This window comes from Budorcas taxicolor, chromosome 10 (assembly GCF_023091745.1).
Source record: "Budorcas taxicolor isolate Tak-1 chromosome 10, Takin1.1, whole genome shotgun sequence".
Classification (NCBI taxonomy): domain Eukaryota; kingdom Metazoa; phylum Chordata; class Mammalia; order Artiodactyla; family Bovidae; genus Budorcas; species Budorcas taxicolor.
Genome location: NC_068919.1, coordinates 50,588,757 through 50,615,018, shown reverse-complemented (window position 1 = coordinate 50,615,018; position 26,262 = coordinate 50,588,757). Strand labels below are relative to the sequence as shown.

General features: G+C 39.1%; 1 protein-coding gene across 1 annotated transcript in view; it reads right to left on the bottom strand.

The window, feature by feature from the left end:
• Positions 1–26,262, bottom strand: part of ALDH1A2 (aldehyde dehydrogenase 1 family member A2) — a 116,494-nt gene that overhangs the window by 22,112 nt on the left and 68,120 nt on the right. Inside the window, exons 5-7 of the mRNA XM_052646637.1 lie at positions 19,503–19,564; positions 17,377–17,505; positions 17,137–17,250 (exon numbers count right to left, since the gene is read on the bottom strand). Coding sequence (XP_052502597.1) covers positions 17,137–17,250; positions 17,377–17,505; positions 19,503–19,564 — 305 coding nt within the window. The remainder of the gene's footprint in view (positions 1–17,136; positions 17,251–17,376; positions 17,506–19,502; positions 19,565–26,262) is intronic.

Sequence of the window (26,262 nt, the reverse complement as noted above, 5' to 3'; positions counted from 1 at the left end):
CAGAGAGGGTGTCCGTACCACGTACGATGACATTCATCTCACTTAGGAAATGAAAGGAGAACCCCGGCTGCGTAAACTAGAATCAGTGATAATACAGCTGTTAGCTACAAACATTTGTTTGGCACGAATCAATCTGGACTCTCCTGTAGTTTGCTTTGATGGTCTCTCTGTTATCTTGTTGACTAATGATGAAATCATGGTTTGTTAACCTAACTGAATAAAGAAAACATCATACTAAGCAAAATGCAAACTGTTTTCCTATAGTTCACTGAGGTTGTTTATTGCCTCTGTGTTTATAAGAACCCTTTCATAGTCACATATTAAATATTTACATTCATTGCTTAAGTATTTAGCTGCATAAGGAGAAATTAATCCTATCTTTGAGTAACTTGTTTTCTTTTTAAAGGCTTTTTTCTAAAGTAAAATGGAAAGCAGCCACCTCAAATAAGCTTCTTATTGCTGGCTGTTCCAGACGTTTTGTGATACTAGGATAATCGTTAGTGGAGCCACATTCAAATCCATATTTAAGTGACATGTGCCCTCTGGAAGAATCTATACAATTTCTCAAGCAGCCTACAAAATTAAGAGAGGATAGGTAAATAAAGAAGTAAAAAACTACAAGCTGTAAGGGGTCTGGGATTACGTGATTATTAGACTTGCCTGTGAAAATTCTCCACTTGGCACCACTGATATAATTATAAAGTGAAAGTGAAAGTGAAAGTGAAAGTGAAGTTGCTCAGTCGTGTCTGACTCTTTGTGACCCCATGGACTGTAGCCCACCAGGCTCCTCTCTCCATGGAATTCTCCAGGCAAGAATACTGGAGTGGGTTGCCATTTCCTTCTCCAGGGGAATCCTCCCAACCCAGGGATCAAACCCAGGTCTCCCGCATTGCAGGCTGACGCTTTAACCTCTGAGCCCCCATATTCTAGTCAAATACTCTGGTCTTCTACTGGGCTTCCCTTGGTGGCTCACTGGTAAAGAACCCGCCTACCAATGCAAGAGATGTGGGTTCAATCCCTGGGGTTGGGAAGATCCCCTAGTCCAGTATTCTTGCCTGGGAAAGCCCATGGACAGAGGAGCCTGGTGGGCTACAGTCCATGGGATCACAAAAGAGTGAGGCATGACTTAGCGAGTAAATAACTTGGTCTTCTATTACCCATCAATTATATCATCCCAGAGAAGAAACTGGGAGATACTCCAGACGGACAGGGTTGGCTTCCCTCCTAGTGAATACAAGCCCCTCCAGAGAAGTATCAACAGACACCACCAGAAAACTTTGGGGGAAACTAGTTAATGCACACTGCTATACGCTATCTCACTGCATGAATGTTCCTAACAGCAAAATGGTTCATGGGGCCACCTTGCATCTTATTCTCTTCCCCAACTCTCTATTCTCTCTCAGCTCCCCCTTTGGACATCTGCACTGATGAAGATAACATATTTCATTTTTAATGTTCTTCCTGTGAAGATAAAGTTTCTTGTGTTATATAAAGCAACAGTGGGACAGCACTGTACCCCTATTAGAAAGGCTAAAATTATAAAGACTGATTGTACCAAGTGCTAGTGAGGATGTGAAGGAGCTAGAAGTCTCATACATTGCTGGTAAGATGATGCACCCACCTTGAAAAAAAATTTAGCAGTTTCTGGAACCTAATATGATTCAGCCATTCCATTGCTAGACATCTGCCCAAGAGAAAAAAAAAGAATCAACCAATCTACACACACACCCCCACACCCACACCCACACACACACACACACATATGAACTGGCGCAGAAAATGTTCATAGGAGCTTTTATCTGCAGTAGTTCCCAAATGAAAACAACCTAAATGTCCTAAATGTCCAACAGGCAAACTGCGATGTATCCATAAAATTGAATATTACTCAGTAATAAAGATGATTTTTGATATATATATGCAAAAATGTGCATGGATCTCAAAATAATTGTGTTGATCACAAGTGGATAACAGAGTATATATTGTATGCTTTTATTCATATAAAATTCTAGAAAATGCAAATGACCTATAGTGGCAAAAAGCAGATCAGTGCCTGGGAATGGGAATGGAGGGAAGGGGAGAGAAGGTAGAGAGGTTACAAAGGGGTAGTAGAAAATGTCTGAGGGTGATGGATGTGTGCACCATGTGAGCTGTGGTGATAGGTTCACAGGTGGATACATACGTCAAAACTACCAAACTGTACACTTTATATATGTGAAATCCATTGCACATCAATTATACCTCAATAAAGCTGTTAATAAAGATATATTAAGCAGTAAAAATGTTATTTTATTGAAGTAATTATGCCATACATCTTTTCATTGTCCTCTGTGAACTGTTGGTAGGGAAATGATATTGAATACACATGACTATTTCAAATGTGATTTAGTGGTGTTAATTAAAGTCAAATGTATTAGAATGAATTAATTAAATTTTAAAATAATTAAAGCCCAAAAGGGAAAAAGAACAAGTGAAGAGGAAAAAATATATAAACTTAAAGGAAAGCAAAAGGTGGTGAAAATAAAGAACAGATTAAAGGCTAATAAAAGAAATTACCAAAAGTAAAAGGGTGACAATTTTTGAGATTATGAATCTAAATAAAAATAAGGCATCATACTCATTATGTAAGTTGACCAGTTCTCATCTAACTGCACAGATGATAGAATAGAATCATTGAGCTAGGAACTCATTGAGTAGATAATGGAAGGGTGGTCATTTCTGTTAGAAAAAACGGCATGTGCATGGTTACAGTTGAACTGTGAAAGGCAAATCACACGTGAAGATTTGCAAGCAGTCTGGGGAGGCTAGAGAACATGGGAAGGTGCAGGGTTCAGGTCACGAATCAACCTGTTACCTGAAGCAGATTAAATATCCAGGTAGATGTGTCCACTCCAGAGCTACAAATAGAAGTCTGGAGCTCAAAAGAGAGGTTCGTAACTATAAGTGACTTATTTCAGGGAAATATTCCACATGAAATACTGCACCGACTGACTTGATTACTTTCACATTGGTAAATAAAAAACTTAATGAACCAATCAGGTTGCTATGGTAGAAAATCTTTTATACTGATGATCATATAGGGAAGGAAGAGAGTTGGAGTGGGAAATGGTGGTGAACTTCCATGTTCAGAAACCAACAATTATGACTGAAATAAACCCTGGACCTTCCATTAGGAATATTGATTTTCTGCAGATAAGGGCTAAATCAACAAAAACTTCTCAAGAAGAAAATCTGACCGGCTAAGCCTATAGGGTAAAGTTTTCTACGAACCCATCAGTTGATTTCTCTGGGTCCCTGTGAGCAACATAAAATTCCTCTTTCATCCAATAAGCGACTGCAGTCTCTCCCATGTCAGGCACTCGTAAAAATTCCCTTAATTCACTCCTTATCTTACAAATGAGGGAATTCTGGGGTTTACCTGGCATACAGAGCACTGAACTGACTCTTGGTAAAATCGCCTGAATTCTTCCTGTACTTAATCCTCCCCATCTTCTCTAGTTGTCCTGTGCTCTGGGCATGTTTCCCCAGAGGATTTCGTAAGGTTAGTACAGCTCCAATGCCACCACACAGCATCATTTCACCCTAGGATCATTATGGGCACCTCTTTGTAGGCTGCTTCAAAATATGCGTAAACTAGTGATTCTTGAATGTTAATAAACATGAGAATCACTAGGAAAGCTTATTAAAATAAGAATTCCTGGACCCACTTGAAAGTTTCTAATTTAGAAGATCTCGGGTGGTGCTCAAGAATCTGAATTTAAACAAATCACTCCTCTCTCCCCCAGAGCTCACCTCCCCATTACTATAGGGAAGGTAGTGATACTACTGAAAACAATCGAAAGTATCCGACTGAGAACAACAGTGGTAATTACATTATAGTTTGCTACAAAGACATTTCTCCCTACACCAGAACCTAATTCTGGCACACTCTGGCTGTAGGATTGGCCCCTGATCTAGGCCATAGTAAAATTGTGAGTTCCTTAATAGGTACCAAGTGTCCTCTGACAACACTACTCTCTAAATGGAGTACGCTATTCCATTTAAAAAAATAAAAGAAGAATTCATAATCAGTTTATTTAAGCAAGCACCTAGGCGCCCTTCCAAAAAAGTGAACTAGAACAGCAAAACAAACAAACATTTATTAGAAGACAAAAATATTTGTAAAATATTTATAAAAGCCATAAAACAAACAAAAGGAAAGTAAAATTTCTAGAGGAAAGCAGAGATTAGTTTTGACAGACATTATCTGCAAATAGATTCAACTAGAATCAATCAGATTCAATTAGAATTCACTGAATTCTCACAATATGCCAACAACAGGACTGGAACTTTCAAATACACTAGTGCCATTAATCCACAAATAAACATGTAAGGAGTTCTTCCTAACCGTCTTGACAGAGGAAGAAATGAGAGATGAGAAAGATCAAATAATGTGCTAAAGAGAGCCAGGATTTGATCCAAGGTTGGTTGAATCCAGCCCCCTTCTCTATTACACATTTTCCCAAGACTATATTGTTACATAAATTTCATTTAAAAATAAATATAAAACAATAACAGCTAATATTCATTGACACCTTACTAAGAGCCAGACCCTGTGTTAAAAACTTTAGATATACTAGCTTACTTCAACCTCAAAATCGAAGAATTAGGTACAATCATCCTTTATCTACACACATGCATCTGAGCATGGGGAAGATTAAATATTAACATGTACTGTGAACAAATGCACACCACCATTAGAGACGCTTAAATTATGTCTAATATAATTATGTTTTCTAATATAGATCTGATATTTAATCTTGATTGCTTTTAGTATGATTTGAAGACTGTGTTTGGCATATCTTACTGAAAAAATTACCTTCCTCTAGTTTTTTAAGAGGTGGAAAGATGCAGCATTCTTTCCAGTTTTCATTTCAGCAAAGCCATGAAGAGTACTTTATTTTTTTAAGAGACTCTAAATAAAGGAGTGAAATAAATACACTCAAGGTGAACTACATTAAAGCTCTAAACTCCCTAAATTAATGTAAAATTCTGTGAGGAGGTCTTCTTCGATCATGAGATCGATCAGACAGATTATTAACCTATCAGCTCAGTTACTACCTTTGCTTATTTAGCATAAAACACTGGATAGTTCTGTAGATGGAAATTAACTTGGCCTGAATTTAGGTGAGAGTAATATAATCTGAGAATTAGAAAGATGATTCATGGGAAATGGGTACAGAAGAAAACCTAATATTTTACTTAAGTTTTGCACACTTTTGTGTCCCTTAAATATAAAAAGAATTCCACTAGAACACTGGAAAATGTGTTCAGCAGTCACTGAACATCTGGTGTCCAGCGCTGTCTCACTCTCCCAAGTGTTTGAGGCACAAGGAAATCAGACACACACTACCTCCTCAACAAGTCCTATCTGTCATGATTTAGATTCACGGGACTATTTTTCCCCATCTCTATTAGGCTTCTCACTTTAGAAGAGATTTTAATTCCAGAACATTTCATATCCATTAGTAGTCCTTTCCCATTCTCCCCTCTTTTCTACGCCTGGAAGCTACTAACCTACTTTCTGTGTACAGATCTGCCTATTATTGACACTTTATAGAAATAGTATCACACAATATGTAGCCTTTTGTGATTGGCTTCTTTCATTTAGCATGTTGGTAAGAATCACCCATGGCAAAGCATACACTGGTATTTCCTTCTTTTTTGCGACTGAATAATATTCCACTGAGATGGCTGGATGGCATCACTGATTCAATGGACATAAGTTTGAGCAAACTCCAGGAGATAGTGAAGAACAGGGAAGCCTGGTGTGCTGCCTGTTCACGTGGGGTTGCAAAGAGTCAGACATGACTGAGCACCTGAAGAACAACAGCAACATTCCATTGTATGGATATGGACACATCCATGTTTTGCTCATCAACTCACCATCTAATGGATATTCTGATTGTTTCCACTTTTGGCAATTAGGAATAATATTTTTGTATGCTTCTATGTGGTGTTAGATTTTGTCAAATGCTTTTTTCTCTCTACATAGATGATTGTATGGTTTTGTCCTTTGTTCTATCAATATGGAATATTACACTGACTGATTTTTTGGATACTAAACTGACCTTCCATTGCTGGGATAAATCCTATTTGGTCATACTATATAATCCTTTAAGTTGCTGATTTCTGCTTCCCAACATTTCTCCCTAAGCCCTCTCTCAATCCCTATTCTCTTCACTAAGACTTCCTGTACTCTTCAGCCTCTAGTTGTTGAAATACTACTTCTTCCCAATTTACTCTACTTACAAGACTAATATCAAAATCTCTCTTTTTCTTGAAGCCTTGACAGACCATCCAACCTACAGAACTCTCTCATTTTTTTAGGATGCTAATAACATATTACAAACTAACATGTGCTTGTTGCTTAAAACTTATAAAAACTCACTGTGCATTTAATTCTCACAACTCTGAAAAATGTATGCTTACTATTAAGCAAATTTTGTACAGAATTAAGTGGTTCGTAATTATACGCTACAAAGTAAAAGATATTAAACCCTAAGCTATCAGTGGTATTTTGAAGAAAGAAAGTGTTCATCACCTTCTAGTTCTGGGATTAAGCTTTTATTTCTCAAATTTAATCTTTCCTCCTTTGTATACTTAACAAATGCTTATAATGTTTGCTGACTACACATCAGATGCTACTTGGGGTAGTGAGAATAATGACTAAAGGACACAGCACCCCCAAATCTATGTATATGACCAGAAACTGTAATCTTCAATGATTAAAGCTTAAAAAATCAATACTAAACTAATAATCAAATTATCTCACCCCAGAAGATTAGAAATTAGTCATTTATAGGATTATAATCCTTTAAGAATATCCTACAGCAAAGAAACCAAGGACTTCTAAATCTGAACATCACTAGAGTTGTATTCTTATGACTTTAGTTATATAAACAGAAGTATATAAATTTGTAACCTCACTGAGTATAATATACCTCATTTGAGACAATGGGAAACTGTGAAAATTTGCCTGAAACCTACCTGCTGCTGCTGCTGCTAAGTCTCCTCAGTCGTGTCCGACTCTGTGCGACCCCATAGACGGCGGCCCACCAGGCTCCTCCGTCCCTGGGATTCTCCAGGCAAGAACACTGGAGTGGGTTACCATTTCCTTCTCCAATGCATGAAAGTGAAAAGTGAAAGTGAAGTCGCTCAGTCGTGTCCAACTAGTAGCGACCCCATGGACTGCAGCCTACCAGGCTCCTCTGTCCATGGGATTTTCCAGGCAAGAGTGCTGGAGTGGGGTGCCATTGCCTTCTCCGTGAAACCTACCTAACCAAAGGCAATTTAGAATATCCATGGCGATTATGGGAAACTTTTGAAATCCTTGAATTTAAATAGCTCTAAAATTTTAAACACATATTTCAATTGGTAGTTTGAAGTTTTCGTTGTCAGGAGCCTAAAACTGCCTTTCTGCAAAGTAAAATTTTAAAATTAAGATGCAAAGATAAAATAGGAGAAGTGGCCAATATGGTGGAGTGGGAAGATATTGAACTCACACTCCTCCCTCAGGCACACCAAAATTACAACTATTTAAAGAGTAATTATTGATAAGAATGACTGGAAGACTAGCAGAAAAGATCTTCTGTAACTACATATACAAAGAAGGAACCACAATGAGATGGAGTAGAGAGGCTGAGATGCAATATAATCAAGACCCATGCTCCTAGACAGGTGACCTGCAAGCGGGAGGATAAGAACAATTGTGGAGATGCTCCCCCAAGGAGCCGGGGTCTGAGCTCCGCACCACGCTTCCCAGCCTGGGGACTCTGTACCAGGAAGAAAAGCCCCCAAAACATTTAGCTTTGAAAGCCAGTGGGGCTTACTTTCAGGAGACCCAAAGAGCTGTGGAATATTCCATTCTTAAGGGCACACACAGAACATGTTCTGAGACCCAAGGCAGGAACAGTAATTTGAAAGAAGCCTGGGTCATAACCACCAGCTGATCTTAGAGAGTCTATCAAAGAGGAAGGGGGCCACTGGGGCTCCCTCAAAATGAGGTGGTAAAGGAATATGCTCTAAACGCAAGAACAAGATAAAGTACCAGAAGAACCAAGTGAACTGGAGATAAGCAATGTACCCCATAAAGTCTTCAAGGTAATAATCATAACTGTGCTCAAAGAACTTGAGAGAAGAACAAATGAACACAACGAGAATTTTAACGAAGAGTTAGAAAATATAAGAACCAAACAGGGCTAAAGAATACAATAACTGAAACAGAAAATACACTGGAACGCATCAACAGTAGATTGTATGATCCAGAAGAACATACAAGTGAACTAGCAGACAGAGTAGGGGAAATCATCCAAGCTAACAAAAAAAATAATGTTTTTAAAATGAGGGCAGTTTAACAGACCTCTGTGACAATATTAGCTGTGCTAATATTCACATTATAGGGGTCCCAGAAGAAGAAAGAGGGTAAGGGGCAGAGAATACATTTGAAGACATAAGGGCTGAAAACTTGCCTAATTAGGGAAAGGAAATGCAATGTCCCATATAGGGTTAACCCAAAGAGGAACATACCAAAGCATATTGTAATTAAAATGACAAAAATTGAAGTTAAAGAGAGAGTATTAAAAATAGCAAAGGAAAAGCAACCAGTTATATGCAAGGGAACTCCCATAAGACTAGGAGCTGACTTTTTAGCACAAACTCTGCAGGTCATAAGGGAGCAGCATGATGCATTTAAAATGATGAAAGGAAGAAAAGCGACAATCAAAAAGACCCAGCAAGACTGTCATTCATAGTTGAAGGGAAAATCAAGAGTTTCACAGATAAGTAAAAACTGAAAGAGTTCAGCAGCACAAAATAGTTTTTACAAGAAATGTTAAAGGGACTCCTCTAAGCAGAAAAGACCACAGTTAGAAATATGAAAATTATGAAAGGAGGAATCTCATTGGGAAAGGCAAATACATGATAAAGATAGTAACTCAACCACCTATAAAGCTAGTAGGAAAGTTAAAAGACCAAAGTAGTTAAGTTATCTACATCCACAATAAGTAATTAAAGGATACAGAAAACAAAGCTTATCAACCTGGTTTCTCTGATGTACATCTTCCTGGTGAAGGCCAGGCCCAGTATTGGATGAAAACTGCTAACAGGGAGAATCCTGAAAGGTGTCTAGAATTAAAGCTGGAAATGAGCCCACTAAGTTATTATATGATCAGACTCAGGCAACTGCTACAAAACTTCATCAAGCAATTTCTGGACTTTTCCAAAGCCTGTTGACTGGGACATAATTCAAGCTTGCACACAAAAATCTGCTGAACCTGCTCATGACAATTATAATCAACTTCAGATTGTTAAGGAAAATTTTGGTCTCCCTTCAAATGTTGATCCCACCTGGGGAGCTTTTGATTTTGTGTTTATCAGTGGGCTGAACTGGGACCTTTCCCTTCTAGTAAAAAGGACCAGGATGGGATGGGTAACCCATGGGATGTCCAGTTCAGATGCAGTTAATCTGGTATACCAGCTCTCTCACACTTTAGAGGAGTCATCTAAAAGGAAGATCAACAAAATTCTTAATCTTCAACTCAAGCAAATGAAGACCCCTTAAAACAAAACAAAACACACACACAAAAACCCCTCCTAGTTGTTACCTTTGCAAAACAGCCAGGACATTGGAAAAGAGACTGTTACAAATTCAAACTTCTGGCATCTTCAGGTCTCTTAACTAGTTTTTCCATTGTCCTCCTAATCCTCAAGGAAGTGGCTCTGAGGAACTACAGGGGGCTCCTCCCAACTCTCCCTCTTACTCATCTTAGAGAAATGTTTCTCCAGACTGGGGCTGAATCTCTTCCAGCCCTAACATTAGAGCCACATCTTGGTGCTCGACTCCACTACTATAAAGCAGCGCTGTTTCAGAGTACTGAGACAGTTCAGTGAGGCTCTCTAGTGAACTTCATGAGTTTCTTTCTCTGAATTTATTCCCTTTGGTTTAGACCCTTTGAGAGATAAATACTCTTTTCTTCTTAGTTCCTCCATCCATATCCATTTTCACCGGAGATTTCTTAGGGAAGTATAATTCCAGAATTCCTCCAGGAAAAAGGGGGAAATTAATTACTTTTCCCTTCTTTAGTTAAAAAATCACCACAGCCCTTTCGGTGAACGCTACCAAAAAAAACTGTTATGGGATCCCCTTTAACCACTTTTGTACCTCATGTAGGAAAAGCTCACCTGAATTCTCATCATAGTCAACATTTCTCAGACACCTGCCTCACCTCCTATGAAGTCTTCATGCTCTTCACAGAACTGCTCTTCACAGAACTCTTTCACAGAGTAAAGGTAACCCTGCTGCTCTTCTCCCCTCTGCCACTGATGAAGTCCCTCATGACTGCTTAACACTGACAGGTCTCTGCTTGACTCCTTGAGATGATATGCAGGAAAATGCTTTAGGAAACACTGACTTCTCATGGTTCTCTGATGGTTTCTTTTTAAAAAGTGACAATGACAAATACTGTGCTGGGCATGATATTACAACTCCTTTTAATACTGTTGCAGCAGCATCTTTACTTATGGCTACTTTGGCTACACAGGCTGAATTATATACTCTTACACAAGCTTGTCCTTCAAAGTGCCACTGATAGTAGACCTGCTTTCAGAGGGGCAGCATGGCTTCCGCACATGTGTGCTTAGTCGCTCAGTCATGTCTGACTCTGTGCCACCCCAGGGACCGTAGCCCGCCAGGCTCCTCTGTCCATGGGATTCTCCAGGCAAAAGTACTGGAGTGGGTTGCCATGCCCTCCTCCAGGGGATCTTCCCAGCTTAGGGATCAAACCTGGGTCTCCCACATTGCAGGCAGATTTTTTACTGTTTGAGTCACCAGGGAAGCCCAAGAATACTGGAGTGGATAGCCTATCCCTTCTCCAGGGGATCTTTCCAACCCAGGAATCGAACCGGGGTCTCCTGCATTGCACGCAGATTCTTTACCAGCTGAGCTACCAAGGAAGCCAAAATTTTAAATGACCCTTATATTCAGGGATTATTGGATGCAATACTTTTTACCTGCTGCTTTTATTAAGATTCCAGGATATTCTAAACGTGACTTTCTGGAAGCTAAAAGAAATCATCTTGTTGACATTTCCAGAAAGAATGCTGCCCTTAAAGAAACCAACAACAACCAAACCTCTGGCATGGTCCAAAGAGATATTTCCCCAAATGGTGACTTAGAAAAAGTATAGAAGCCAAACACTGTTGGCCTCAGAGAAGGGAAAACAAGACTAGAAATTCAACAGTTGTTGGTTTGACAAAAAGAGGAAGCTCCGGTTTAGACCAAATAACAATTCAGTCCTAGTGGAGATTCTAAAATTCTCACTCCTAACCACTGTACATACATTAAACCATTGGTCTACTGACAAAATGATAGCATTCATGAATCAACATTGGTGAGGCAACACTAAGGCTCCAAGAATTTATCACTTAACCCACTTGTCTGAAATATATACCCCAAATAAGCCTGTCTGCACTGCTCCTGGACATTTCAAACTGCCTAATGACCATCTGAGGTCTGGAAAAGGATTTCATACAACTTCCTCCATCTCATGAATATAAATATGTTTTAGTTCTGGTCTGAAGCCACCTCCTGCAGACAGGCCTCTTCTGTGACTAAAGTCCCTTTGAAAAATATTATCACTACCTGGACAACTCTTGAACTTCACAGTGATCAAGGAACTCATCTTACTAGTCAGGTAAGACAACTGTGCACTTTTTGGCCAGTTTCATGACACTTTGACCATACTTATCACTGTCAACCCTCTAGTTTAGTCAAATGCACTAATGATATTGTTAAGATTCAAACAGGAAATCTGTAGAGTCCCTAAAAAACCTTGGCCAAAAGCATCACCAAGAGGTCCTTCTAGATCTTAGATCGATATCTTTTGGAACTCTTAAACTCTCACTCTTTGAAAGAGTCATTGAATGTCCAGTGCACTTGGCTCCTGCCTCTTGACTCACTGGTAAGGAAGATCCTGCAATATTGCAAAGGCCAAATTGCTTCTATTAAAAACAATCATGTTTTGGCACAGCAATCTTTTTACAGTGTGCTCTTGGGAGACAAAGATGTTGAGCATCACACCTTATGCTCTGTGGAGATTTTATCTACTGGAAAAAACTTCCAGAAAGACTTTCTTCAACCTTGCTGGAAAGATCCCTCTATCTAGTAATGCTAACCAACCCATGTGTCACTGAACTCCAGGGAACAGACTTTGGATTTATGTGATACAGTAAAAGAAAGCACCAAACTCTGGCTGGGCCTGCACATCATTGGGGACCTGAAAGTAAAGATTCCCTGGAATTGAAGCAGACAATATTTGATGAGATAGCCTTTCCAAGATAATCTGGACCAGGTCTGTTGGAAACTTGCCTGCTAGACCTTTAATGATGACACGATACTTCAGAAGATCTCCGATGTCTATAATCTTGATAACGCAAGGGCTTTACATAAAAACCGCCTAAGAGTTCTCCCTCCTATCCTTCTTTGTTACTAGAATGTGACCTCAGTAGGTTTTCAATCTGCATGCTTTCCCTCTGATGTGAGAAACTACACCAAAGGTCTTTCCTGGCACTGAGAGATAAAATGCTGCTGAAACCAGAAAACTGAACTTCTTACCAGCAATGCTTTCAGAGAAAGGTCTTGATCAAAAGGAGAAAAGATAAAAAACTTAATAAACAGAAACCTCAATTAAAATAGACTTCGAAGATCAGAAAAGGGAGCTCTACCACTTATGACAGTAGCAAAGCCCAACAGAAAAAAGAAAAACTTCTTACCTGGCAAGAGTTCATGCAATGAGAAGAGACTGTCACAAGTCAGGCAACAAAAAGCAACTATACTTCAAACTCTCAATTTCTCCAGTGGACTCTGTTTACTACAGCTCTCCAATTTCCTTTTCTCTGCTTTAAAAGAGTACCCTCCTTGCTGTGGAAGGATGTGCATGTGGTTTGCCATGGCTGTAGACCCCAAACTGCAATTCTTTGCTGATTCTGAATAAACTCATTTTGGCTATAGCAATAACTGGCAGTCTATTTCTCAAAATCTGTCACTGAACTTGCCCTCGCACTGGAAACAACTAGAAAAGTACATGAAATTGCTTCCTTTAAATGGAATATCATGCAGTATGGGACTGTGATTCTAGAGATAAAAGAAACAAGGGAATGAAACCATCACAATATTGTAAAGCAATTATCCTCCAATTAAAAATAAAATAAAATTTTTTTAAAATTAAAAAAAAGAAACAGGGGAAGACCTTTTGCATCATGGGATGTTAAGACCAAAGTAGAACGTGCTGATCTCACTGAAATGATGAAATAGATTAGAGTTTAGAGAGAATGAGGTGGTTAAAAAGGCTTAGTACCAGAGGTACTGACAATGCAGTCAAGAAAACTTATGGGGGTCCCATCAATTCTCTGGCTGAAGGCTAAGCTAAAGGGTATACCTGTGGTGACTGGTATACTTCAGAAAACGGGATAAAGAACCAAGATCAGGGAATTTGTATGCTGAATAATACTCAGAGCTCATATAGGGTTGGGGACGTCTGAGTTCTGACTAACCAGAGCAGAAAGACTTGGTTGAACATTTAGCACATTCACTACAAAATCCAGAAGGATCCCAACTTAGTAATCTTAATGTATTTTATTATCTTAGTAAAAGATAAACTAGTCTTTAATGAAGCTTAAAATTAAGTGTCAAAAGGGTCAACCTGTACTGCAAGTGACTTAATTGCCTGACAGAAAAAAGTCCAGCACTCTTAAAAGAAAGAAAACAAAATCTACATGGTCCATAATGTAATGGTCACAATGTTCAGTATCCTTTCAAAAATTAATAGACATGAAAAAGCATACATATTTGAAAAAACATTATATACAGTAAAACAAAGATAAGAATGACTGCTAACTTATCAGAAACAGAGCAAGTCATTTAAAAAAAACAACAGAATGACATCTTTAAAGTGTTGAAAGTAAAATAAAACACTGTTGTATCAGAATTTTATATTCAGAAAAAAATCATAAAAAATGAAAACAAAATAAATACATATTCAGACAAACAGAAGCTGAGAGAATTTGTCACTAACAGACCCACACTATAAGAAATGCTAAAGAAAAGTCTCTATACAGAAGAAAATTACATCAGAAAGAAACATAGGCAAAAAAAAGAAGAGAGAGGGTTAGAAACGGTAAGTATGTGAGTAAACGTAAAATAATTTTGTTTTCTTGTGATGGCTCAGATGGTAAAGAATCTGCCTGCAATGCTGGAGATCCAGGTTTGATCCCTGGGTTGGGAAGATGCCCTGGAAAAGGAAATGCCTACCCACTCCAATATTCTTGCCTGGAGAATTCCATGGACAGAGGAGCCTGGTGGGCTACAGTCCATGGGGTTGCAAAAAAAGCCAGACACGACTGAGCAACTAACACTTTCACTTTGAAGAGATAGTTGAATTTTTAAAACAAGCAGTGTAGCAATGTACTGTGGGCTACATACATACATAACAGTGAATCCTAGAACAGTGGCAGCGTGAAGGATGCAATGAGAAACGAAACGGAAGAATTGTACTGTTGCTACATTATAGTAACATAATACTTTAAAATAGTAGACTGTGATTAAAACGCACCTTGCAATTTCTAAAGCAATCACTTTAAAAAGAGGCTTAGCTGATAATCCAAAATAAAAGATAAAATAGAGTACTCGATTCATCCGAAATGAGGCAGAAAAAGAGGAGAAAGGGGACAAAAAGCAGATGGGACAAGTAGAAAATAAAAGTGAAAATGGGAGATTCAAATCCAATCATATCAATAATTCATTAAATACTGAACAACAAACCCCTCACCAAAAAAAAAAAACCACCAGGCATGGGAGAGTACATATTGTATATTCCATTTATATAAAGTAACAGAGGAATGAATATTAACAAAGAGGGTCACTGATTGCCTGGGGCTAAAGGTATGAGAAATGTTTTTAGGGTATGGAAATATTCTATATCTTAGTTTGGGTGATGGTTATGTGACAGTGTATATTTGGTACTTAAATGAATGCATTTTATTGTATGTAAATTATACTTCAGTAAAGTCTTTTCAAAAGTTTAAAAAACTTTTGGAATGGCAAAACAGAGACTTAAACCCAGGCAACTTGGAAATAAGCACTTATGTTCTTATTGATGCACTATGCTACTTCTTGTCTGGCCTGAAAGGTTAGATCATCCTCTCAACATGACTTTCCAACACATGGTATTGGGACTTTTAAAAAAAGTGCTCAGTTTTAAAATTGAAATATCCTAGAAGAAAAAAAATCCCTAGAAATTAATCTATCAAGACAAGCCTAAGATGTAAATGATGATGACATCAGTGAAGAACACTGTAGGACAAATAAAACTGAAGAGGTTTATGCCATGTTCCTGGATGAGATGTCAATTTCTAGAAAGAACACTCATCTTCAATTTAATACGACAGGTAATGGGATGCCAATCAAAATTCCAATGAGAGCTGTGTGGAGGAAGGTGAGGTACTTGGAAAACAAAACTGAAATTTTATCTGTAAGAATGGGCAAGAACAGCCTAAAGGTTTTGAAAAACCAAATAAGAGGGTATCTTGCCTGCCATACTCCAACACATCTTTTAGAACCTTATAATTAAAGCAATCTGGTACTAGTGAAAATACTGAGGAATGATGTTACCAAGATGGCAACACAGACTGCTCCAGACTTTGCTTTCCTTCACAAGAAGCGTAAGGAGCACTTGTTAAGAAAAAAAAAAAACAAAAACAAAAAAAACACAAGACATCACAGAGAGATCCCTAGAACGCAAGGTTAAGCGGGAAGCGCTCCCCTGTACCAGAGACCCATGACAAGGGTAAGAAAAGCAGCTACACTGTGACTGCACTGCCCTGCCCCAGGCCACTGCAGCACCATGGGGAGACATTTCTCCTGACCCTCTGGCTTCTCCAGTGGGAAAGAAGAACTCATAACTGTGAGCTGACCCGTGGGAGCCACTACTCTGATCTCACACCATGGGCACTGCAGGGGAATCTGCACAGCTCAACCACCACCGAAATGAGACTGCAACAGAGAGAGGGGGAGGGGTTGCAACACACAAATTCTGGCAGACTGAATTCACATCTGCAGTGACCAAGCAGTAATCCCAACCAGTGGCTCTGCTCATCTGCAGAACCAAACTAGGGGCACACTCTGACCAGGGAACACAGATGGGCGCAGATCGGCCTGATTCATCTCCTCAAATGAGGACTTCTGCCAGCCCTAGGGCCCAGTCTGCCCTGCCCAAACAAGAAGCTGAACCACAGCACCATTCACTGAAGAGTGTCTTCTAGTCTCATCTGACCAGAATGACTGATAACTCCTGAAAGACATGCGGCCCAGTAGTGCTTGAGCCAAGAGGTGGACAGGCAGGCAGAGCCCCCTGACCCCAGAGCAAGGTCAATATAGGACACGCAGTGCTCGCCTGCAGCTGGGTTCAGTTCATACTACATCACCTATGGCTACTTTGTGCTCCGGGGGCAGAGTTAAGTAGTTTCAATAGAGACCATATTGCCAGCAAAGTCCACAACATTTGCTATCTGGCCGTGTTTTGCAGAAAAAAATTGCTGATCTCTACTCTCTATGACCTTTTAAGGCTCATGGTCATAGTTAGCTGCGAACAGCATCTACAGGAGTTGGGGATATAATGATAAGACAAAGTTGTGTTTCCATTTTCATCTTGACCAGAGATTAACTTACATCTCCAGTTCTTAACTTGTGTTCTTGATTCAAGAAAGTGTTCAGAAGCCCAGCTTCTGTGATAGACTCTTTTGGGACAGTTTGTTAGTTTGTTTTTGCCTCTGATATTTGTTCCTTTTATTTCAAAATATAATAGGGTTTTGTTTTTCCGGGACAGGTCTCACACAAATGGAGCACACGAGAGTCCAGAGATCTGAGGCACAAACAGTCAATGTCCACCTTTACTTTGCCACCCATCCGTCTTCTAGCTATGGTAAGACCTTGAGCAGTCACTGCTCTTTGGGTGTTCAGTCCATGGGTAACATTTTCAATTTTCTCTCAAACCCTCTACTCATTTGTGGAACTGTTCCTTAGGCTGTGGTTTCTCAGGCACCTACCTCAGTAGACCCTGTGAACGCAATCTTGTCTATGCCAACGTGAGAAGCTATTGCTGCCCCGGCTGTTGGCCCGTATCCTGGCAAAATATTGATGACTCCTGGTGGAAAGCCAGCCTAACAAAACAGAATTGGAGGAAACGTGGCTTGTGAAAGCTGATGAAGCACATTGAATTGGATATGCTCCAGTAGGCCCCAACTCTAAGGAGGGTGGGAGCCACTCCTGAGGTCGGTTTCTCTTACCTCCTTGACGAGGGCTCCCATGTAGAGCGCGCTGAGTGGTGTTTGTTCTGCTGGTTTAATAACTACTGTATTGCCACAGCACAGAGCTGGAGCAATTTTCCAGGCAAACATCAGCAGGGGGAAGTTCCACTGAAAGGCAAAATCTCAGGGTTGATAGATGGAAAAATATTCCTCCATTACTTTGTTTTCAAGCTGTGACTTCTCAGATTTCTCAGACTGGTCCTCAACATAAATCTTGTCCCACCACAGAGTATAGATGTTTGGATTTTTTAATTACTTCATTAAGAAGAGAACAAGATTGACCGTGAAAATCTCCCCTATTCTCTCTCTGGTCAGCAAATTACTATTTTCCAGCTACCCACAAAAAGAAATCTTATCGTTAAAAGGGAGTCTTTGTTTTGTTTCAGCTTTTCATTGTTGTCATTTTATATGTTTTTAAAATTAGCTTTTGGTTCCAGTAAGTTCTTGTGTATGAAAACTTTTTCTTGCATTTGTGATTTTTTTATACCAGGGTTTCAGGCTGGTATAAAAGCTCTTCAGAGAGGAAGACCTGGAAGTCAGTGTGTATTTCAAGGCAGTACCTTTTTCTTTACCTACATGTATTGTCACAAAACACACAATTACAAAAAATAAAGTGCATCTACTGATAAGGACGCAAAAATCTTAGTTTGTCTCCTGGCCACTGCAAAATAAACTAATGGAGACTAAAAAATATATGTGTGTATCTGAGACTGGGGCCTAAGATGGTTTAAACCAATTTTAAAAAGGATATTAAGCTTGTATTGTTGTAAGTGCAGGCATGAACCTCAGTACTATCAGGTGTCATTGATAATTTCATTAAGAAAGAAAACAGAAATCCTGGTGCCCTGGCTCTAGCCCCTGACCACAATGTGTTTCTGCCTGAAGCATCTCAGCTGCCATCCTTGAAGGATTCTCACTGGCCCTGGCAAGCTTGCAAAAATATACAAGTGTCTTGCCTTCACCAAACACCCAATTTCTTTTCCCCTTAGTTGTTTATAAACTTGGGAGTACACAGTGATGTTTTAATTCCATCTACAGTATATAAATCTTGGGAGCGCAGTAATTGAGCCGAGCTGGCTGACAAGTGGCTCTTGTCCTGTCAGTGAAAGCTGCAGCTAACTGAGTCTGGGGAAGGCAGGAAAAGCAGGTTTGAGTTCCTGCAATTAAGGTGACAGACCTCAACCCGGCTCTGATCTGAGCAGGATTTCCCTGGGTGGTTTAGGGGCAGAAGGACTTAAACCAAATCTCTCATCTTCTCCTTTCATTCTCGAATACATGTCACAGTAACCCAGAGTTTGTGGACCTTTAAAATAATTTATTAATATGTCCCCCAAGTGTTTGGCTCCCAAAGCTGAAGATTATCTTGAGTTATTCTCCTATATTTTGAGAAAACTTCTTGTCTGTACTTTAAGAATCTAAGTTGAGGCTCCCCTGAAATCCTTGCCAGAATGATTAGCTAGACTCTCCTGCTGGAAGACTCGATGATGTTCTGTATAGTGCCAAGGCTATGTATGAGGCAGAGAGGGGGAAAAAAAAGACAGTGTTTAATGTTCCAATCCAAACACTAAGCACTACATCTATTTCCCTGTTCAAGACACACAACAGCACGGCCTGGTTTCAATTATGACTATGACGTGAACTGTACTGCTGTGTCTTCTGTAGGGTCTTCTATCTAGATTCTTGTGAAAAGAAACAGTGGGGAAGAATGGGATTAAAAGACCATATAAAACAATATGCCTGGAAAAATGGAGAGTCACAGTTCTAAAAAATAAACAAGCAAATATAACAAAGCATTAATTTTCCATAAGCTGAATGGACATCCATAACTGAAGGCAGGTTATTAATACACTGGGCTTTGCTTTGCTTATTTTAATCATGAGAATTCCATAACTTGAGAATTCGACTCCTGGTAACGAAGCTGAAACCCTATTAACCTGTTCAAATAAGCATTTGCAGGGAGGCTGTTAAAGATATGTCAACAACATGAACTCAGTTTTTTTCCCCCAGTAATGGAAAACACACATTGCTGAAGTCCATGTTTTATGTATCTTTAAGAGAACTGGTTCAAATGAAAATAAATACGAGGCGTGAGGAGATACACTCACCGGGATGATCTGTCCACACACACCAATGGGTTCATGTCTTGTAAAGGTAAAATAATCTCCATCTGAAAGAAACGAGCACAGTCACTGCCACAGAGTTCAGATGAGAAGAAGAACTGCAGAGGGAGAACACGCGAGGCAGCAAAAAGCAGAAATAAAGTTGAAAACACTTTTTTGTCATGGTTTCCACTCCACTGTGTATTAAAGCTAGTAGAAGCTATCACTTGGCAAAGGGTTTCTCCATATCAGGTTCCCAGACACCCAAACAGAGTACTGGTAGAGGACCTTGAAGGCAAAATAAAGGATGAGTTTATCACACCAGATGCAGTCCTGGGGGTGGACGGTGGGGAAGGGACAAGAGCGGGGAGTGGCTGGAAACTGGAAAATATTAAATATTTTATCAACTATCAAAATGATACTTACATATGGAATAGTTACTTGAGTTAAAAACTGATGTTCCTCAAAATTTTAAATAGCTTTCTGAAAATATTAAAAAAAAAAAAAGAAACTAAGTAAAATGCTATCAGGTAAATTTAAAATGCTAGGCAGCTGGAAAAGGTGAGATTTAAAAGTAAGACCTGTTTCATAACTCAGTCTTGGTGTCCAAATGCACTTCTGGGCACTGGGGGAACCCAGGCATGTCTAGGCCTATTTCAAGAAGGCAAGAGTCCACTTCAAAGAAGATTTCATCAATAACCCAAAGCCTCCACCTTCAAACCAGCCATGGAAATGAGGATGATTTAATGACCTTGTTTTCCCTATAGGAGCAAGCAGCAGCTGGAACAAATACCAGGAAATCCAAACCAAATTCTTCTTTAGGAAAGTACCATTATGTTTATCTGAATTATTTTAAGTGGCTAAAGGAAATAACCAAAAAATGCCTGTTTTTAGCATAAAGCTCTTCATTTTTGGTATTGGGTCTTCCTCGCACCTGCCCCCTGCATTAATTGTCAACCCTTTGGCCACTTCACTGACACCTGTTTTCTCTCTCAAAAGATGTTCACTGGGGAAAGTGGAGACCCTCTGTTAATACTCAGGAAGAGCATTACTATTAGAGATGTGGATAAGAGCAGGGACAGGGGGAGATGTTAATTCTTCCCAGCATTAACAGCTATCTGTTGCTGGTACATCTTTTCAAAGAACTTTTCCCCCCACATACATTAGCATCCTTTTATCCTCTCTCTTTTTAAAAGAATACAAATGGGACTATATGATACATAGGCTTCTACACTTTGGTTTTTCCCACTTTTTTTTCATATAAATCTAACACACTTTTTAAGCTGCTGCATGTTTTGCCACTGGCTCAATAAATAATGGTACTGCTGTCAACTGTCCTGAAGGACTAAAGAGACTACTTTCAGTGCAAGCTATATAAATAATGCTGTAGCACTATTTTATATATCTATGCATATTGGTGAAACTTCACAGTCAGAATGTACACGCATTTCACATTTTGATAAATACTGCCAAATCACCCTTCAGAAAAATTATTCAGTTCATAATTCCAACATGTTTTTTTCCTCCCTATCCTTTAACATGGGGGTTTTTTCAAATCTTTAAATTTTGGTCAACCTGAAAGAAAATGACAACTTGTTTTGATTTGTGCTTGATGATATATGGATTGAATATGTTTTCATGTTTAATAGCCATTAAAATTTTTTTCTTCAGGTTTATATCCTCTCCCATTTTTCTACTGGTTTATTCTTCTTTTTCTGTCAGTTAGAGAACTCTGTATACATTAAGGACATTAGGCCTTTGTCATGTGTATATGCAAAGTTTTCCCCTAGTCTGCTACTTGTCTCTTAATTTTGTTTGATGTATATACTTTAAATTAAAGACTTTAGGAAGTAGGTAAACTCAGTAACTGTAGCAAAGAAATTATTTTAGAATGTATCTCCACTAAAACAACAAAAAATAGCCCAAATATGGAAACCATCCACAGGAGGACAATAAGAAGTCTAAGTAATATTTAAAAAATCAAGTTAACTATCTCAGCTTTGTACGCAGACAATTCAAGAATTTTCATAGATATCTTTCTTTACAATAGTGCCAGTTACCACCTTTCTTCAATTTATAAATCTCTGAAAAAGCTTTTTTTCCTATTAATACTTTTCAGTTTTTCCTTTAGAAGATATAAATGTTTGTTTCTTCTCCCTGAGAAGATTTCTCATGGGGAGAAAAAAAAATGATCAAGAGGCTAAAGAGTATCATTTGCAAGGAAATTCTTCCCAAATAAATGCTGTAATATGGGTAAGATGATGGATTCAAGTATTAATCCCAGACTATAGAAAGAGAGTGTAATGTCAATATGAAGTGCAAAAGGGCTAAGAAGAAAACTGGAATACGAACTGGAGAGCAACACAGGTGCATATTTCAGCAGCACTAGAATGTCCAGAAGAATTCACAGGGCACTTGCACAACCACAGCATGGTAATTCATAAAGCATCTCCCCTCTCTCCATTCTAAATGCTGAGGAGTCTAGTTGTACTACGTATGTAATTTTAAAAGTTATTGAAGAAACGAAAAAGAAGAAAAAAGAAATGTAGGGCAATCTTTAAAAGCTGACCTCAAAAGGAAATGAACTTAACTCCATAGCTATATCCAAAGGGAAACTGAGTTATGGGGAATGAGAACTTTCCTGGATAAATGTTCACAGAATCAACATTTAGCTAAAGCTGGCACAAGGAAAGAAACTGAAGACTCTTCTAAGTTTCTCTAAACAGTAAATAAATAAAGGGCATTTTGGTGCTTGAGCTCTTCCCAAAAGAGCACTGAATGAGAGAGATAAAGAAGGGGTCCCAGACCTTTGAGTTCAGTCTGTATTCTAGGATGGTTGGTGGAAGAAGATTCTGAACACCCTTAGTCTGAGCAGGGTACTTGGCACATGAGAACTATACCTCCTACATGTAACCCCTGACCAGGGCTGGAGGCACGCCAGAGGTCCCACACAACTAGTATGACCCAGCTCTGACTCTCACCAGCTTCTAGACCAGGGTTCCTCAAAGGACAATCACGTAAGAGCCACGTTCCTGAAATCCAAAACAGAGGGGATATGCATACGTACAGCTGGTTCACTTTGCTGGACAGCAGAAACTAATAAAATATTGTAAAAATACTACATTCCAATAAAAATTTTCAAATTGCAAAAAAGAGCCATCTTAATTTTTACTATATCCAAGTACCACCTACCCTATTACTTATAATATCTTAAATTAACTCATCTTTTAAAAGCTATTTGTTAGCCTCACATTCAGGAAAATCTAAGAAATAAAAGATTTCATGAGCTAGCAATATTTTCTTCTAATATTCTTCAAGCCTAATAATTAAAATAAACATGGATTCAGTTCAGTTCAGTTCAGTTACCCAGTCGTCTCTAACTCTTTGTGACCCCATGGACTGCAGCTCACCAGGCCTCCCTGTCCATCACCAACTCCCAAAGTTTACCCAAACTCATGTCCATTGAATTGGTGATGCCATCCAACCATTTCATCCTCTGTCGTCCCCTTCTCCTCCTGCCTTCAATCCTTCCCAGCATGAGGGTCTTTTCAAATAAGTGAGTTCTTCGCATCAGGTGGCCAAAGTATTGGAGTTTCAGCTTCAAGATCAGTCCTTCCAATGAATACTCAGGACTGATCTTCTTTAGGATGGACTGGTTTGATCTCCTTGCAGTCCAAGGCACTCTCAAGAGTCTTCTCCAACACCACAGTTCAAAAACATCAATTCTTTGGCACTTAGCTTTCTTTATAGTTCAACTCTCACATCCATACGTGACTACTGGAAAAACCATAGCCTTGACTAGACGGACCTTTGTTGGCAAAGTAATGTCTCTGCTTTTTAATATGCTGTCTAGGTTGGTCCTTCCAAGGAGTAAGCATCTTTTAATTTCATGGCTGCAATCACCATCTGCAGTGATTTTGGAGCCCAGAAAAATAAGTCAGCCACTGTTTCCATTGTTTCTCCATCTATTTGCCATGAAGTCATGGGACCGGATGCCATGATCTTATAAAGGTGATGTCATCTGCATATCTGAGGTTATCGATATATCTACCAGCAACCTTGAGTCTTGCTGTGCTTCATCCAGTCCAGCATTTCTCATGATGTACTCTGCATATAAGTTAAATAAGTAGGATGACAATATACAGCCTTGAAGTACTCCTTTTCCTATTTGGAACCAGTCTGTTGTTCCATGTCCAGTTCTAACTGCTGCTTCCTGACCTGCACACAGATTTCTCAAGAGGCAGGTCAGGTGGTCTGGTATTCCCATCTCTTTCAGAATTTTCCACAGTTTATTGTGATCCACACAGTCAAAGGCTTTGGCATAGTCAATAAAGCAGATGTTTTCCTGGAACTCTCTTGCTTTTTCAATGACCCAGTGGATGTTGGCAATTTGATCTCTGGTTCCTCTACTTTTTCTAAAACCAGCTTGAACATCTGAAGTTCACGGTTCATGTATTGCTGAAGACTGGCTTGGAGAATTTTGAGCATTACTGTGCTAGGGTGTGAGATGGGTACAATTGTGCAGTAGTTTGGGTATTGCCTTTCTTAGAGACTGGAATGAAAACTGACCTTTTCCAGTCCTGTGGCCACTGCTGAGTTTTCCAAATTTGCTGGCATATTGAGTGCAGCACTTTCACAGCATCATCTTTTAGGATCTGAAATAGCTTAACTGGAATTCCATCACCTCCACTAGCTTTGTTCATAGTGATGCTTCCTAAGGCCCACTTGACTTCACATTCCAGGATGCCTGGCTCTAGGTGAGTGATCACACTATCATGATTATCTGGGTCATGAAGATCTTTTTTGTACAGTTCTTCTGTGTATTATTGCCAACTCTTCTTAATATCTTCTGCTTCTGTTAGGTCCATACCATTTCTGTACTTTACTGAGCCCATCTTTGGATGAAATGTTCCCTTGGAATCTCAAATTTTCTTCACGAGAACTCTAGTCTTTCCCATTCTATTGTTTTCCTCTATTTCTTTGCATTGATTACTTAGGAAGGCTTTCTTATCTCTCCTTGCTATTCTCTGGAACTCTGCATGCAGATGGGTATATCTTTCCTTTTCCTCTTTGCCTTTCTTTCACCTCTCTTTTCTCAGCTACTTGTAAGGCCTCCTGAGACAACCATTTTGCCTTTTTGCATTTATTATAAATATTAAACACAGTTCCTTGTGCTATACAGTAGGTCCTTCCTGTCTATTTGTTTTATATATAGTAGTCTGCATCTCTTAATCCAAAATTCCAAATTCATCCCTCCCTTACCTTCTCACTTTAGTGACTGTAAGTTTGCTTTCCATGTCTGTGAGTCCATTCTGTAAATAATTTCATTTTTATCATCTTTTAAAGATTCCACATATTACTGATACCATATGATAATTATCCTTGTCTAACTTAATACTCTTAGTATGATAATTTCTAGGTCCATCCATGTTAGTGCAAATGACATTATTTCATTCTTTATATGGCTGAATAATAACACTCCATTATGTGTATACATACACACACACACATATCTTCTTTATCCACTCATCCGTCAAGGGACATTTAGGTTGCTTCCATGTCTTGGCTGTTGTAAATAATGCTGCTATGAACACTGGGCATGTGATTTTTGAGTTAAGAGTTTTCTCCAGATATATACCCAGGAGTGGACTTGCTGGATCATATGACAACTGTATTTTTAGTTTTTTGTGGAACCTCCATACTGTTCTTATCTGGTTGTACCAATTTATATTCCCACCAATAGTGTAGGAGGGTTCCCTTTTCTCTACATTCTCTCCAGGATTTACTGTTTATAGACTTTTTGATGATAGCCATTCTGACCAGGGTGAGGTGATACCTCATTGTGGTTCTGATTTTCATTGTGCCACATAATATGCCACACTGTGCTTCTCAAATTTAAATGTGTACACAAAGCATCTGGAGTTATTAAAATGCAGATTCTGAACCTGTAAATCTAGGCTAGAACCCAAGAGTCTGCATTTCTGCAAGCTCTCAGGTTACACCAATGCTCTGATGCACAGATCACACTCCAGGTACCCAGGTTCAGAGGAGCCAAGTGGATAAAGGGAAGTCCCCAGGTCTCGTGATGATCTACAGTTGTTGACTTCATTTCTATTTACTTTTGGCCTCTCTGATCTGAAGTGTAGAAGAATCTAAGCAATGTTTTTAACACTTTTAAATTACAAAAATAAAAACAAAAACATATATAACTTTAACAAAATATTTTCATATTCTTGCCTCATTTCATGCTCAAAACAATGTATGGAAAAATTAAGGCAACTATTATTATTTGAAATTTACAAGTAGTGAAAATATGCCACAGAGAAGTTAAGTCTAAAGTAGTATCACTGGTTAAGTTGTGGCTCCTGAACTTGAAACTGGGTCATCAGACTTCAAGTTCACTTCCCTTAGAAACATACCAAAGGTGAATAAGGTTTGGATTTAGGTGGATATCACAAACCACAGAATCAGAGTGTGATGCCAAGGAATGCAGAAGGGGGAAAAAAGGGTGAAGATGATTCTTCAAGGATGTGGTGTGTGGAGAGAGAACTCACATAGACTCCTGTATCTCAAGCTATAAAGGAAATGCTACAGAGCGCAGGCTTCCTCTTGGGATGGGGAGTCTAAGGCTGAGCGCCTCTCTGCATCTGGGATAAGTGAACGCCAGTGGGCGGCAGGGTTACTTCTCCCTCCTTCTCTTCTGTACCTAGGACGAAGTATGAGTACACCTCTCTGCCTAGAAAAAAAATCACAGCCCATTTCCCAT